Source organism: Pan paniscus, chromosome 23 (assembly GCF_029289425.2).
Source record: "Pan paniscus chromosome 23, NHGRI_mPanPan1-v2.0_pri, whole genome shotgun sequence".
In the NCBI taxonomy this organism is placed as follows: Eukaryota; Metazoa; Chordata; class Mammalia; order Primates; family Hominidae; genus Pan; species Pan paniscus.
This window is the reverse complement of record NC_085927.1, coordinates 35,378,415-35,391,393: the sequence shown is the minus strand read 5'-3', so window position 1 is coordinate 35,391,393 and position 12,979 is coordinate 35,378,415. Positions and strand designations below refer to the sequence as shown.

At 51.1% G+C, this 12,979-nt stretch overlaps 2 protein-coding genes across 3 annotated transcripts in view; both read right to left on the bottom strand.

Annotated features, from left to right (window-relative positions):
- Positions 1-1,115, bottom strand: part of LOC100982189 (aspartate-rich protein 1-like) — a 38,635-nt gene extending 37,520 nt beyond the window's left edge. The window contains exons 1-2 of one of the 2 annotated variants that reach the window (XM_055105456.2): positions 1,001-1,115; positions 27-203 (exon numbers count right to left, since the gene is read on the bottom strand). In XM_055105456.2, coding sequence (XP_054961431.2) covers positions 27-36 — 10 coding nt within the window. In that variant the 5' untranslated portion in view covers positions 37-203; positions 1,001-1,115. Of the gene's footprint in view, positions 1-26; positions 628-1,000 lie in introns of those variants that run through there. The other variant, XM_034948917.3, reaches the window with a different exon arrangement.
- Positions 1,000-12,653, bottom strand: LOC112438150 (uncharacterized). Its single transcript, XM_063603204.1, has 5 exons — positions 12,497-12,653; positions 9,769-10,122; positions 8,109-8,371; positions 7,103-7,225; positions 1,000-1,121 (listed from the first exon to the last, which is right to left on the bottom strand). The coding sequence occupies exons 1-4, from the start codon at positions 12,651-12,653 to the stop codon at positions 7,166-7,168; spliced, it is 834 nt and encodes a 277-aa protein (XP_063459274.1). The 3' UTR covers positions 1,000-1,121; positions 7,103-7,165.
- Between the last annotated feature and the right edge of the window lie 326 nt (positions 12,654-12,979).

Below are 12,979 nucleotides of genomic sequence, written 5' to 3'. Positions count from 1 at the left end.
GTAAACGGCACCTGTGGATTTTTTACCTGTGGGCATCTTTTGGTTGCTGATGTGCTGCAGGTCTTGGCCCTCCGTGGCTCCCACACCCAGCTTGCCAGGCTCTACAGTAGTGGATTCTGATGTTGCAGCAGCCACGGCCTCATAAATATCAGATTCATAACTGGATGCCGCCTTCCCCCTGGGCCAGCCACAGTTGGAGCTGACTTTGGGGCACACACAACAGGTCAGTATATTCCCCATGGGGCACCTACACTCCTCTCCACTCCTGCCTGAGCCTTCGATGAAACTGTAACTGTGCTGCCCTAGCAGCCACACTACTGAGGGTGGCCCTGCACTTGTAGAAGCAGCCTGATCCCAGGCAGATCTGGGGCCTCAGCCCGTAGTCTGCCGCCACCTCCCAAACTGGATGGTCTATGAGGTCCGGGACCTGCTGTTTTACTTCAAAAAGAAACGCACGACAAGTGCTGAGAGGCACAAAAACTGCCGTCAAAGAGCACAGTCGGAGCTCCTCCTCCTCCCTCCACTGCCAGCTACCGACTGAGGGCTGCTGGCCTTGGCTGATGCCTATAACCCACAAAGCTTCCTATGTCACCTGGTTACCAGGAAACCGCCAGGTCAGGCTAGTGACTCACAATGTCCAGCCCCACAGCACCCCCAATGCCTCACAATGCCCATCCCAGCTGCTGCCCACCTTGTGGCCGCCCAACCCCTCCGTGGGGACTGCACTACTCAGGCTTTTATTCACCCTGGGCTGCCTGAGCTTTCCAGTCCTGAACAAAGTGCAGGGGGGTTGTTATTGGAAGTCACCCTTGGCAAGAATCTCAATAGAAAACCCTGGTACGGCCGGGCGCGGTGGCTCACACCTGTAATACTACCACCTTGGGAGGCTGAGGGAGGGTGGACAACTCGAGGTCAGGAGTTCAAGACCAGCCTGGCCAACATGGTGAAACTCCATGTCTACTAAAAATACAAAACATTAGCTTGGTGTGGTGGCGGGCACCTGTAATCACAGCTACTCGGGAGGCTGAGGCAGGAGAATCACTTGAATCCAGGAGGCGGAGGTTGCACAGTGAGCTGAGATCATGCCATTGCACTCCAGCCTGGGTGACAAGGGTGAAACTCTGTCTCAAAAAAAAAAGAACGAAATAAAGAAAACCCCAGTTACTAAAGTCAGTTCCACCAGCAGTTCTGTTTTTCTGAGTCTGACAGCTTTCATTTGCTCACCAAATGCAGTTATACACAAATTTTTGATTGCTTTTGTAACTAAATGCTTCTCTCCTGTCTTACAAGTGTTAGTTTTTGTCTGCAACTTGACCATAGCTACCCCCAGGGCCCTGGTCCCACTCTCAATAGAGAGTTATGGCTGCGTATCCTCAGTGAAACCCTGGGACACATCACACTTCCCTCCTCGTATATAAAATAGGGACTGAACACATCCTTCCCAGTTCTGTAATGCTAGGACCTACCAACTCCCTTTTCTCGCTCTGTTTCTTCTTTCCACGGCAGGGATACTCAGATATTTCTTTTATTTACTTATTAATTTTTTGAGATGGAGTGTCACTCTGTTGACCAGGCTGGAGTGCAGTGGTACGATCTTGGCTCACTGCAACCTCCACCTCCCAGGTTCAAGCAATTCTCCAGTCTCAGCCTCCCAAGTAGCTGGGACTACAGGCGCGTGCCACTGCATCTGGCTAATTTTTATATTATTAGTAGAGACGAGGGTTTCACCATGTTGGTCAGGCTGGTCTTGAACTCCTGACCTCAGGTGATCCGACCGACTCAGCCTCCCAAAGTGCTGAGATTACAGGTGTGAGCCACCACGCCCAGCCTCAGATATTTATTTTACTAATAATGCATAAAACATTATTTTCTTATACAAAATTGAGAACACCACAGTGGGGAACCACTGTCCTCATTGGATAAGGATGAATAGTCAACATCTGGCAAGCATTATGTGTCTGACACTGTTACAACTGTGGCCTACTAATTTAATCCTCAGAAACAGTCCCATTTTACAGATTTTACAGAATAAGTCTAGATAGAAAGGTCAAGTAACTTCCCCAAGGTCCCACAACTGCTCAAGGTGGGGCCAAAATTTAGTCCTGAGGAATCTTGATCCCCACAAGATGATTGTGATTATCAGAAAGTAAAGGTAGAAGTCAAGCATGGAGGGGAAGTGACATTGTAGACTAGTATATTTTAAGAAAAACTGCTGGGCACGGTGGTTCACAGCTGTAATCCTAGCACTTTGGGAGGCACAGGCAGGTGGATCACCTGAGGTCAGGAGTTTGAGACCAGCTGGGGCAAATTGGCAAAGTCCCAACTCTACTAAAAATACAAAATTAGCTGGGCATGGTGGTACATGCTTGTAATCCCAGCTACTCAGGTGGCTGAGGCAGAAGAATCACTTGAAGCCAGGAGGCAGAGGTTGCAGTGAGCTGAGATCGCACCACTGCACTCCAGCCTGGGCAGCAGAGCGAGACTCCATCTCAAAAAAAAAAAAAAAAAAACACAAAACGTTTTTTATGTGGATTTTTAAATTCCTCCCCTTCATTCAACATTAAATCCCTTCTAAGGATGAGGCACTGCATGGGCCTGAAATAGCCCCAACACTCAGTGAGTTCAGGCAGATGAGTGAACAAAGGCTTAGACAGTTCAGTTGTCTAAGACTACAGTGCCGGGCAGTGAATGAAACTGGAATACAAAAGGCTCATTCTCTGTCCAGCAGTAGAGTTTAAGTAGAGTTTAAATTTTATTCTGGAAACATGAGTCACTGAACCACACAGAGGTGAGGAGTCTCTATCAGATGTGTTTGCAGTGAGGTCTCTCTGCACAATAGAGAAGGACTCATGGAACCAGTGGGACCAATTAAGAGACATCATGTTGGGAGGCCAAGGTGGGTGGATCATTTGAGGTCAGGAGTTCGAGACCAGCCTGGCCAAAATGGTGAAACCCCATCTCTACTAAAAATAAAAAAATTAGCCTGGTGTGGTGGCGGGCACCTGTATGTAGTCCCATCTACTGGAGAGGCTCAGGCAGGAGAATCACTTGAACCCAGGAGATGGAGGTTGCAGTGAGCCAAGATCACGCCATTGCACTCCAGCCTGGGCTGGAGAGAGAGATTGTTTCAAAAAAAAAAAAAAAAAAAAAAAAGAGAGAGAGAGAGACATTATATTCATCTGGAAGAACAGATAAGGCTAAAGGCAGTGGAAATGACTGAAGTGGACAGAAAAGTTCTGTGATCATTTGGGAGAGAGAACAGGAAGCGTTAGGTGATTAGATGTGGAAGAACAGGGGAAGGAAAAGGAAAAACAGGCTGCTAAGGCTCTAGTTTGAAGGACTGGGTAAATAGCAGTGACTTTCTCCTACACAGACAATGTAGGAAGAGGAATAGGTATGGGGAATAAGATAGTTTTCGGTTGGGTGCAATGACTCACGCCTGTAATCCTAGCACTTCGGGAGGCCGAGCTGGGTGGATTACGAGGTCAGGAGCTCAAGACCAGCCTGGCCAACATGGTGAAACCCTGTCTCTACTAAAAATACAAAAATACAAAAATTAGCTGGGTGCGATGTCAGGTGCCTGTAATCCCAGCTACTTGGGAGGCTGAGGCAGGAGAATCCCTTGAACCTGGGAGCTGGAGCTTGCAGTGAGCCAAGATGGTGCCAGTGCACTCTAGCCTGGGCGACAGAGTGAGAATCCGTTTAAAAAAAAAAAAAAAAGCTAGTTTTGGACTCTTAAGTATCAGATTGAAATGGAGCTCTCTAGTTGAAAGTTGGATAGAAACTTCTGTAGGCTAAGTCCATTCTGTGACATCACAACTCATGTTTTAAAAAATAACACACACACTAAGTCAAACAATTAAGGAAATTTCCTAAAATTTACATACTAAGAAAAAATTACATATTAAGAATATGACAATTTTTTAGTTATTACTTTCTTAGAGCAACTTTGAATTTATGATTCTAGTGAATGAGGTGTCATGTAAAATAAAGTTATTATATAAAAACATTTAAATTTTATTGGCATCAGAGCAGATAGAAAACAATTGAAGCCATGGGTATGGCAGGGATTGCTTTAAAAAGCTGTGTCTAATAAGGGGAGTTGGAAAGAAAGGAGACTTGGGGGCCAGGCATGGTGGCTCATGCCTATAATCCCAACACTTTGGGAGGCCTAGGCGGGCAGATCACCTGAAGTCAGGAGGAGTTCAAGACCAGCCTGGCCAACATGGCGAAACCCTGTCTCTACTAAAAATACAAAATTAGCCGGGCGTGGAGTTGGGCACCTGTAATCCCAGCTATTCGGGAGGCTGAGGCAGGAGAATTGCTTGAACCCAGGAGATGGATGTTGCAGCCTGGGTGACAGAGCAAGACTCTGTCTAAAAAGAAAAAGAAAAAAGAAAGGAGACTTGGGGAATAGGGAGATTTAAGTGGCATTAAGTAAAGCCTGCAAATGTGAGCAGTGAGAGTCAGGGTACCTGAGTGTTCATCAGAAACGGCTGATCGGGTGAGTCTCATCACAATGGAGCTGGTGTCTGCTTCTGATTTCTGTAATGGCCGAACCTAGCACTGTACCTGGTCAATAGGGACTCAATACCTAATACCCCAATGAACCGAGTAAAATTCTGTCAGTTCAAAAATACGTCCATACCCACCAACTTCCCTCATAGAGTTTTACTTCTTTCACTTACTGTAATGTTTTGAAGTTCATCCCTCCTGTGACCTGTATCCATAGTTTCTTTTCTTTATGTAACTGAGCAGTACTCCACTGTATGCACAGACCATATAGGCCTATCCATTCTCTAGCTGACAGACACTTGGGTTGTTTCCAGTTGCTGCCTATAGTGAATGAGGCTGCTGAGAACATTTATGTACATGTCTTTTTGGAACACAAGCTTTCCTTTCTTCTAGATAAATTCCTAGGGCTGGAATTGCTAGGTCAAATGGCTAGTTTATGCTTAACTACTTTTTTTGCCTTTCTTATTAATGGAAAAGACTATACTGATACATGATATTGGACATTTCTTTTCTTTTTTTTTTTTTTTTTGAGGTGGAGTCTCCCTCTGTCACCCAGGCTGGAGTGCAGTGGTGCAGTCTTGGCTCACTGCAAGCTCTGCCTCCTGGGTTCACACCATTCTCCTGCCTCAGCCTCCAGAGTAGCTGGGACTACAGGGGCCCGCCACCATGCTCAGCTATTTTTTTTCTATTTTTAGTAGAGACGGGGTTTCACCATGTTAGCCAGGATGGTCTCGATCTCCTGACCTCATGATCCGCCCGCCTCGGCCTCCTAAAGTGCTGGGATTACAAGTGTGAGCCACCACACTCGGCCTATATTGCACATTTCTGAGTTACATGTGCTGTTTGGTTCCATGCATCCACCATGTCATCATCAAGTTAGGATATTTGGGGTATGGCTTGAGTATTTATCATTTCTATGTGTTGAGTATATTTCAAGTTCTCTCTTGCGGCTATTTTGAAATATACAATACCTTATTGCTAACCATAGTCACCCTACTCTGCTATCCAACATTACAACACATTCCTTGCACCTAACTGTAAGTGTGTATTCATTGACCAACCTCTCTGCATTCCCTTCTTATACCCAGAGAAAGAGAAAGGAAAGAGGCAAAGGATCTGTGGTTGGCTGAATTAGGGCCCAGGGATGGCTGTGTCCCAGTCCTGGGACATGTCCATGTGCTGTGCTGTGTGGCCTCAGGGACTTTACAGATATGATGATGCTAAGGGGCCTGAGGTGGAAGATGATCCTGGGTTATGTGGGTGGGTCCAAGGTGGGGTCTTTTTTTTTTTTTTTTTTTAAGATGGAGTCTTGCTCTGTCACCCAGGCTGGAGTGCAGTGGCGCGATTTTGGCTCACTACAAGATCTGCCTCCCGGGTTGATGCCATTCTCCTGCCTCAGCCTCCTGAGTAGCTGGGACTACAGGCGCCTGCCACCACGCCTGGCTGATTTTTTGTATTTTTAGTAGAGACAGGGTTTCACCGTGTTAGCCACGAAGGTCTCCATCTCCTGACCTCGTGATCCACCCACGCTGGCCTCCCAAAGTGCTGGGATTACAGGCATGAGCCACCGTGCCTGACCAAGGTGGGGTCTTTATAAGGTAAAGAAGGAGGCAGGAGGGTCAGAGTGAGAGCAGGTGTGGGGGTAGAGGGAAAGAAAGGGAGAGAAGGAGAGAGGGTGAGAGAAGGTGGTGGGGAGAGAGACAGAGAGAAGAGTGGGAGAGAGATTTGAAGATGCTGAGCTCTGGCTTTGAAGTTGGAGGAAGGGGCCGGGAGCCCAGGGCATCCTCTAGAATCTGGGAAAATCCTGGAAACAGATTCTCCCCAGAGCCCTCAGAAGGAGCCTGGCCCAGCTGGCACCTGATTTTAGCACTCTATGATTCATTTTGGACATGTGACTCCAGACCAGGGAGAGAATCAACCTGTGATGTTTTAAGCCTCTAAATTAGGGGTCATTTGTGACAGCAGCCACAGGAAAGTCAAACAGGAGCCATGGGAGAGACTCCCTAGGATGCCCTGAGGGTCCCTCCCTGGCCCCACCCACAGAAACACAGGCCTGACCACTGCTGGTGCCCCCACCCCTCTAACACCCTGCTCAACAGGAACCATGCAGGAGGGGCTGGGTGTGGCTGGGCCATGTTCTCTCCCCACAACACTTTCTTCTCAGAGAGGAGCTGGAGCCCCAGACTCAGGGAGCCTCACAGAGAAATGCTCAACACAGGACCTGGTTTTCCACCTGAGGCTCAGGATCCAATGGAGAAGAGTTTCCCAAAAATGATGCTTCCTCCAAAGATGGCCAGTGACTCTCTGTGCCAAGCATCTGAGAAACTCTCCATGTCCTAGGGCTGCCAGGCAGTCACCTGTGCACATGTCAGAGACCAAATCCCATCAATAGTGAGGCCTTGGGTAGAACACATCCCCACTTTTAATTATGAGGAGATGCCTGGCCTCAGCATTGAGAACACCAACTTCCCTCGAGCAAAGACTTGTTTAATCTCTTAGAAATGATGGAGCACACCAGCCTGAACAACATGGTGAAACCCCATCTCCAATAAAAATACAAAAATTACCCAGGCATTGTGGCACATACCTGTAATCCCAGCTACTCAGGAAGCTGGGGGCAGGAGAATTGGTTGAACCTGGGAAGCGGAGGTTATGTTGAGCTGAGATCGTGCCGTTGCACTCCAGCCTGGGCAACAGAGCAAGACTCCATCTAAAAAAGAAAAAAGAAAGAAATGATGGAGCACCTATTACCCTTCTTGCACTGGTTCCTGGGGAGCTCAGAGCCTATCTTTTGCAAGTGTCCTGATCCTCTTGCAGGCCTTTCATGTGTGTTTCCTTCCTGGCTTCCTCCTATTTTTCTCACACCTCTGAACCTGCTGTCAGGTGAAAAATCAAGGTGGGCCCAAAATGTAAGAGCTCATGAATTTGATGGTGTTGGAGTGTCCTGGACAGTCCAGCTCTCAGGGGTGGGGTGTTGGGCAGAGAGGAAGGAGGGCATTCCAGGGGCCAGGGCCAGAAGCAGAGGGGCTCCAGGCCCAGAGTAGGATTTCCAGGCTGAGGAAAGAGAGGCCGTGGGTGGGTAGAGGGTCCAGACCAAGATAGGGATAGAGGGCGTATCTGGAGGATCAGCCAGAAATAGCTCCCTCCAGAAAGCAGGCAGCGAGTTGGGGGTTGAGCTGCAAGGAGGAAGTGGGGGAGGGAGAGAATGGAGGGACTGGTGTTCAGTGAGCCGACTCCTCCTATCCTGGCCTATTTCCCGAGGGGACACCCCTGGGAGACTGTGATCCTCTCCTCCAGGCTGCTTTCCCACTGGTGCCAGGATTCCCCCAGTGCCACACTGAGAACCCAGAAGAAGCATCACATTATATGAGAGATAAGAAATGAAGAGAGGGAGCAGGATTTCTGGTTGACAAAGGATAGTTATTGAGGGTTTACTGGGTACAGGGAGAAGGGCTGGATGGCTTGGGATGCAGAGAGACCCCTCCCCTGGGATCCTACAGCTCCCGGCCCCTTTGGGTGGGGTGGGGACTGGGAACCTATAAACGTTCTGCAGGGGCCACTGTCTTCTCTGCGGTGCTCCCTTCATGTGTGACCTGACAGCTGTAGCTTCTGCGGGACCTCCACTGCTCGGGCGTCAGGTTCAGGTAGCTGCTGGCCACGTAATTGCTGTTGCTCTGTTTGGAGGGCGTGGTCATCTCCACGCCCTGGGTGATGGGGGTACCATCTGCCTTCCAGGTCACCGTCAAGATTCCCGGATAGAAGTCATTCATGAGACACACCAGTGTGGCCTTGTTGGCTTGGAGCTCCTCAGAGGACGGTGGGAACAGAGGGACCGAGGGGGTGGCCTTGGGCTGACCTGTGTGGACAGAGGAGGAGGTGAGAGATGGCAGAGGGAGTGTGGGGTGTTGTGGAGCACCTCTCTCTGTCTAAAGTCTCTGGGAAGGTTCATGGTGTGGCCGTCTGGTCCCCCCAGGGCCTCTCCTTCCCTCCTCATTCCCTCCTTTCCACTGGAGCCCTCTGGAGAGCAGACAGCCCTGTGCCTTCCTAGGAACCCTTCCCAAGTCACCTTTCCCAGGTGTCCTGGCCCAGCCCTTTCCTCTGCAGCCTCGGTTTCCCCGTGTGTACCCAGAGCAGGCTGTGCTCCCTCCTTCCTGGTTTCTGGAGTCTGAGTTTGGAATCTAGGAGTCTCCCCCACAGCACACAAAACTGACCTGGCAGGGTGTGGGGAGACCCAAGCCTGGCATGGCCTGGAGCTTCCCGTCCCCTGGGGCACCAGGCTGTGCCCCAGCCTGGCCCACTCAGCTCTCCTGGTGAAGCGTGGGCTCCACCCAGACAAACCCTGGGGCTCTGCCGCCACCCCATACCCACCAGCCTGACCACAGGACCCTTCACAGCAGCTGGGTTCTTGGGGCTGCTCCCCCAGAGTTCGGGGGACCGCAGCCCCCACGCCCACCCCAGCAGTCTCTAATGCCCTTGGACTTCACCTGGCGGCCGTGGAGTTCTCTGCACCCCCATTTACTCCCCGCTAGTCACCTCCTGAGTCTAAGGTGCCCTTCCCCAAATGAAGGCGGGAGATCAACCCGTGAACAAAGAGACACCGGGTCCCAGAGGTAATCGGGCTCCAGGGACAGACACATCTCTGCCCTAAGAGACCCTCTCCTTTCTTGCGACTGTGCTGGGAGAGGTGGGCTCTCGAACCTCACCCAGTCTCACCCATCCCTCTATGTCCCCATGTCCTTACAACCCAGCACAGGCCACAGAGCTGCAGCCTAGACCCAGAGCCCTCTCTGTGCCCTCCACTGGTCTCCCCTCAAGGTGACCCCTGTGTCCCCAGGGCCCCGTGTGGCCCTCCCAGGCTGGATGGGCATCCAGCCCTCAGCCTAGACCCTGGGGTCCCGGGGACTGTCTCTAAGGCCACTGCAGGGCCCCTCATCAGAACCGGCCTCTGTCCCTCACTCAGACATGTGCCCTGGGAGAGGGGAGGAGCCCTGACCCCGCCCAATCCCAGCCCAGGCCCCGGGACCAGGCTGTGTCCCACTGTTGGAACTTGAAGGCGGCTGCTCCCACTCTAGGGGCCCTTCAAGCCAGTTAACCTGAGACTAGCCCGCTTCCCCCAGACCCCATGGAGAAAGGAAGGGTTTCGTGCCTAAGGCCTGGAGGCCAGAGGGGAAGAAGCCCCAGAGACAAAAAACAGATTTTTCCAGAGACAGGAGAGGGTGGGACAGGCTGGGGAAAGTTATGAGAGCCACTTACCTAAAACGGTGAGCTGCGTCCCGCTGCCAAACACATGCTTCACTGAATTATGCTTGGATTGAAACCCCTGGGGCCAGCACCTGGGGCCAGTCCAGGAGCCGCGCCGGAGCAGGAACCTGCTGGGAGTGAGGGACACAGGGCTGCAGTGTGAAGGCTGTGACCCAGGCACAGGGCAGGGGGGTGGCCAGTCCCCCAGTAGTGTCCCCCAGTAGTGTCTCTGTGCCTGTTCCCTGAGGCAGGTGCCACCCACAGCCTTGGAGTCACCCCGGCATGTGTCCCCCTCTCTGAAGCTGTTGGTGCTGATGGCAACGCTGGGCCCAGTAGGTCCCAGCAACTCCCTGAGTGACACATCCCCTCAGGCAGCTGTGCCGTGTGGCTGAGGAGTCCTCAGCTGGCTCGGAACAGTCCAACCTCACTTGGCCTCATTTTAAGGGCCTTTAAAATCCGCCACAAATGTCCTCAGTCAAGGAGGCTGACTTCCTCCCTGGACCAGGACACTGGGTCATTCCTGACTCAAGAGGAGAGTCCTCTGCTTTTATATCTACCCATGGAGATGCAGCTCAGTCTCACTTTGTTCACGAAGCCTTTTCTGATCATTCATTCCATCTGTCCATCCATCCATTCTGTCCATCTATTCATCTGTCTTTGCATCCATCTACCTGTCCATCCATCCATAAATCCACCCTGTCTACCAGGCACTGTTTCGTGTGCTGGGGACATGGTGTGGTCCCCCAGGCTCTCACCCCCATCTCTCCCAGGTCATGGCCAACAAGGCCCTCCTCATGGTCATGTCCAAGGTCCTTCTGCTGTACCTGGTGTCTCCGCTGGATGTGACACGGGGCGGGCCCCTCTTTCCAGTAACTCTTTTCCCCTTGGGGTCTGACTCCCCTTTCCTCTTCCCCTGGCATCTGTTTCTCCACGGCCCATGCCTGGCTGCTGACTCCCCAGACCCCCGCCCAGACCTCTTTCTTGGCCATCTTCACACTCTGTGACCCCCACTATCGCCCACATGGTGAGGCTGGAGTCTATCCCAGCTCCAAACCCTCTCAGCTCCTCAACTGCCTACTGACCATGCCCAGTGGGCTACCCAACAGGAGTCTCAAACTAATCACGTCCAGAGGAGATGACCACCTTCCCCCAGCCCAGTTCATTTTCCGTCTTCATCTCATCACAATGACCATGGACAGTCTCAACCCCTCAGCCAGAAACCTGGAGTCCCTGGATTCAGTCAGTTACCTCGCCTCCCACACTGAAATGGCTTCTGCGTACTTAGCTACTGCATCTAGACATTCCTTTTTTTTTCTTTTGAGACAGAGTCTCGCTCTGTCACCTAGGCTGGCATGATCTCAGCTCACTGCAACCTCTGCCTCCCACGTTCTAGATGATTCTCCAGTCTCAGCCTCCAGAGTAGCTGGGATTACAGGCATGCGCCACCACACCTGGCTAATTTTCTATTTTTAGTAGAGACGGGTTTTCACCATGTTGGCCAGGCTGGTCTCGAACTCCTGACTTCAGGTGATCCCCCTGCCTTGGCCTCCCAAAGTGCTGGGATTAGAGGCATGAGCCACCGCACCTGGTGACATTCCCTTTAAAGCTAAAAGAAGACTCAATACAATTAAGAAACAATAAAACCATCTTCTGAGACTCCAAAACCACAAGAAGCGTGAACTTTGCTTTTCTGGATTTTAATCTCAAACTCTCTTTGGTACAAGGATGTGGTGTTGAGCTGGGGCTTACTGGGTGCAAGCTCCCTGCCAGGGGTTCAGACCAGAGTGTTAGAAGCTGGTCTAGTAATTGGTATTGGTTTTGTGAGGTAAATATAAAATTTTAAAAATTTATTTGTTGAGACAGGGTCTCGCTCTGACACCCAGACTAGAGTGAAGTGGCGCCATCACAGCTCACTGCAGCCTTGATCTCCTGGGCTCAAGCGATCCTCCCACCTCAGCCTCCTGAGTAGCCGGGACCACAGGCATGTGCTGCCATGCCCAGCTAATTTTCTTTTAATATTTTTTTGTAGAAATGGGGACTCACCATGTTGCCCAGGCTGGTCTCAAGCTCCTGGGCCTCCCAAAGTGCTGGGATTATAGGCACGAGCCACCATGCCCAGTGAGACTTGATTTTTTCTTTTTTCTTTTCTTTTCTTTTTTTTAAGACGGAGTCTTGCTCTGTCACCAGGCTGGAGTGCAGTGATGCGATCTTGGCTCACTGCAACCTCTGCCTCCTGGGTTCAAGCAATAGTCCTGCCTCAGCCTCCAAGTAGCTAGGACTACAGGCGCGCAGCACCACGCCCAGCTAATTTTTGTGTTTTTAGTAGAGTCAGGGTTTTAAGGTCTCACCATGTTGGCCATTATGGTCTCGAACTCCTGACCTCATGATCCACCCACCTTGGCCTCCCAAAGTGCTGGGATTACAGGCGTGAGCCATCGCGCCCGGCCAAGAACGTACATATTTTGATTGTGTTCCTCTGCCTCTGTCCTTCCCACCAAAGGCGCCTGTTTTCCCCCTGGGACAGCCAAGCTCCCCACTACCCACATCTATAAGAAGCAGGCTCTGAAAATCAAAGTGGCTTCCAAACCGCAGTCTCGGAGGAATGCTTCATCCAGGTGTCTCCTGGGAGCCATGCTCAACTCCAGTCCCCTCTCAGACACACCACTGCTTTTACAGGATCCCATGTGCCAGAAACCCGGGAAGATGGGGAGAAAGAGGCATAACCTCCAGGCTGCCCTACCACTCCCGCAGAGCACAGTCAAGTCCCAGATGATGAGAACCATGACAATTTCTTGAAAAGGGATACTGAAGTTGGAGCTTGGTGCACAGTTCTTGGGAACTACCAAGACTGCCTGGGAGTCTCCTAGCTCTGAGACTATATGGGACATCAGTCTCATTACCGCCCTGCCTGGCACACCTCCCTGTCCCCTAATACGCAATATTTCCAAGTGGCCTGGAGAGAGCAGGAGGATGTCAAAGACCACTGGGCAGTCACTGCAAGCCACGCATAACCATTTCAACCCTTAAGGCTAAGAGTCAAGAGAGTTATCTGCACAAGCCTGTCAATTAAAGGTGCTGGGAAGACCGATGGATGGATCAAGCCTTCTGGAAGGATGAGAAGGGGCCTGAGCCTGACCTGACCCTGGGATGAGAGAGGGAGGAAGGAAGAACTCATCACATTTAACACCCAGCATGGAGTTTGCGGAATGCTTAAGAGAGGCTG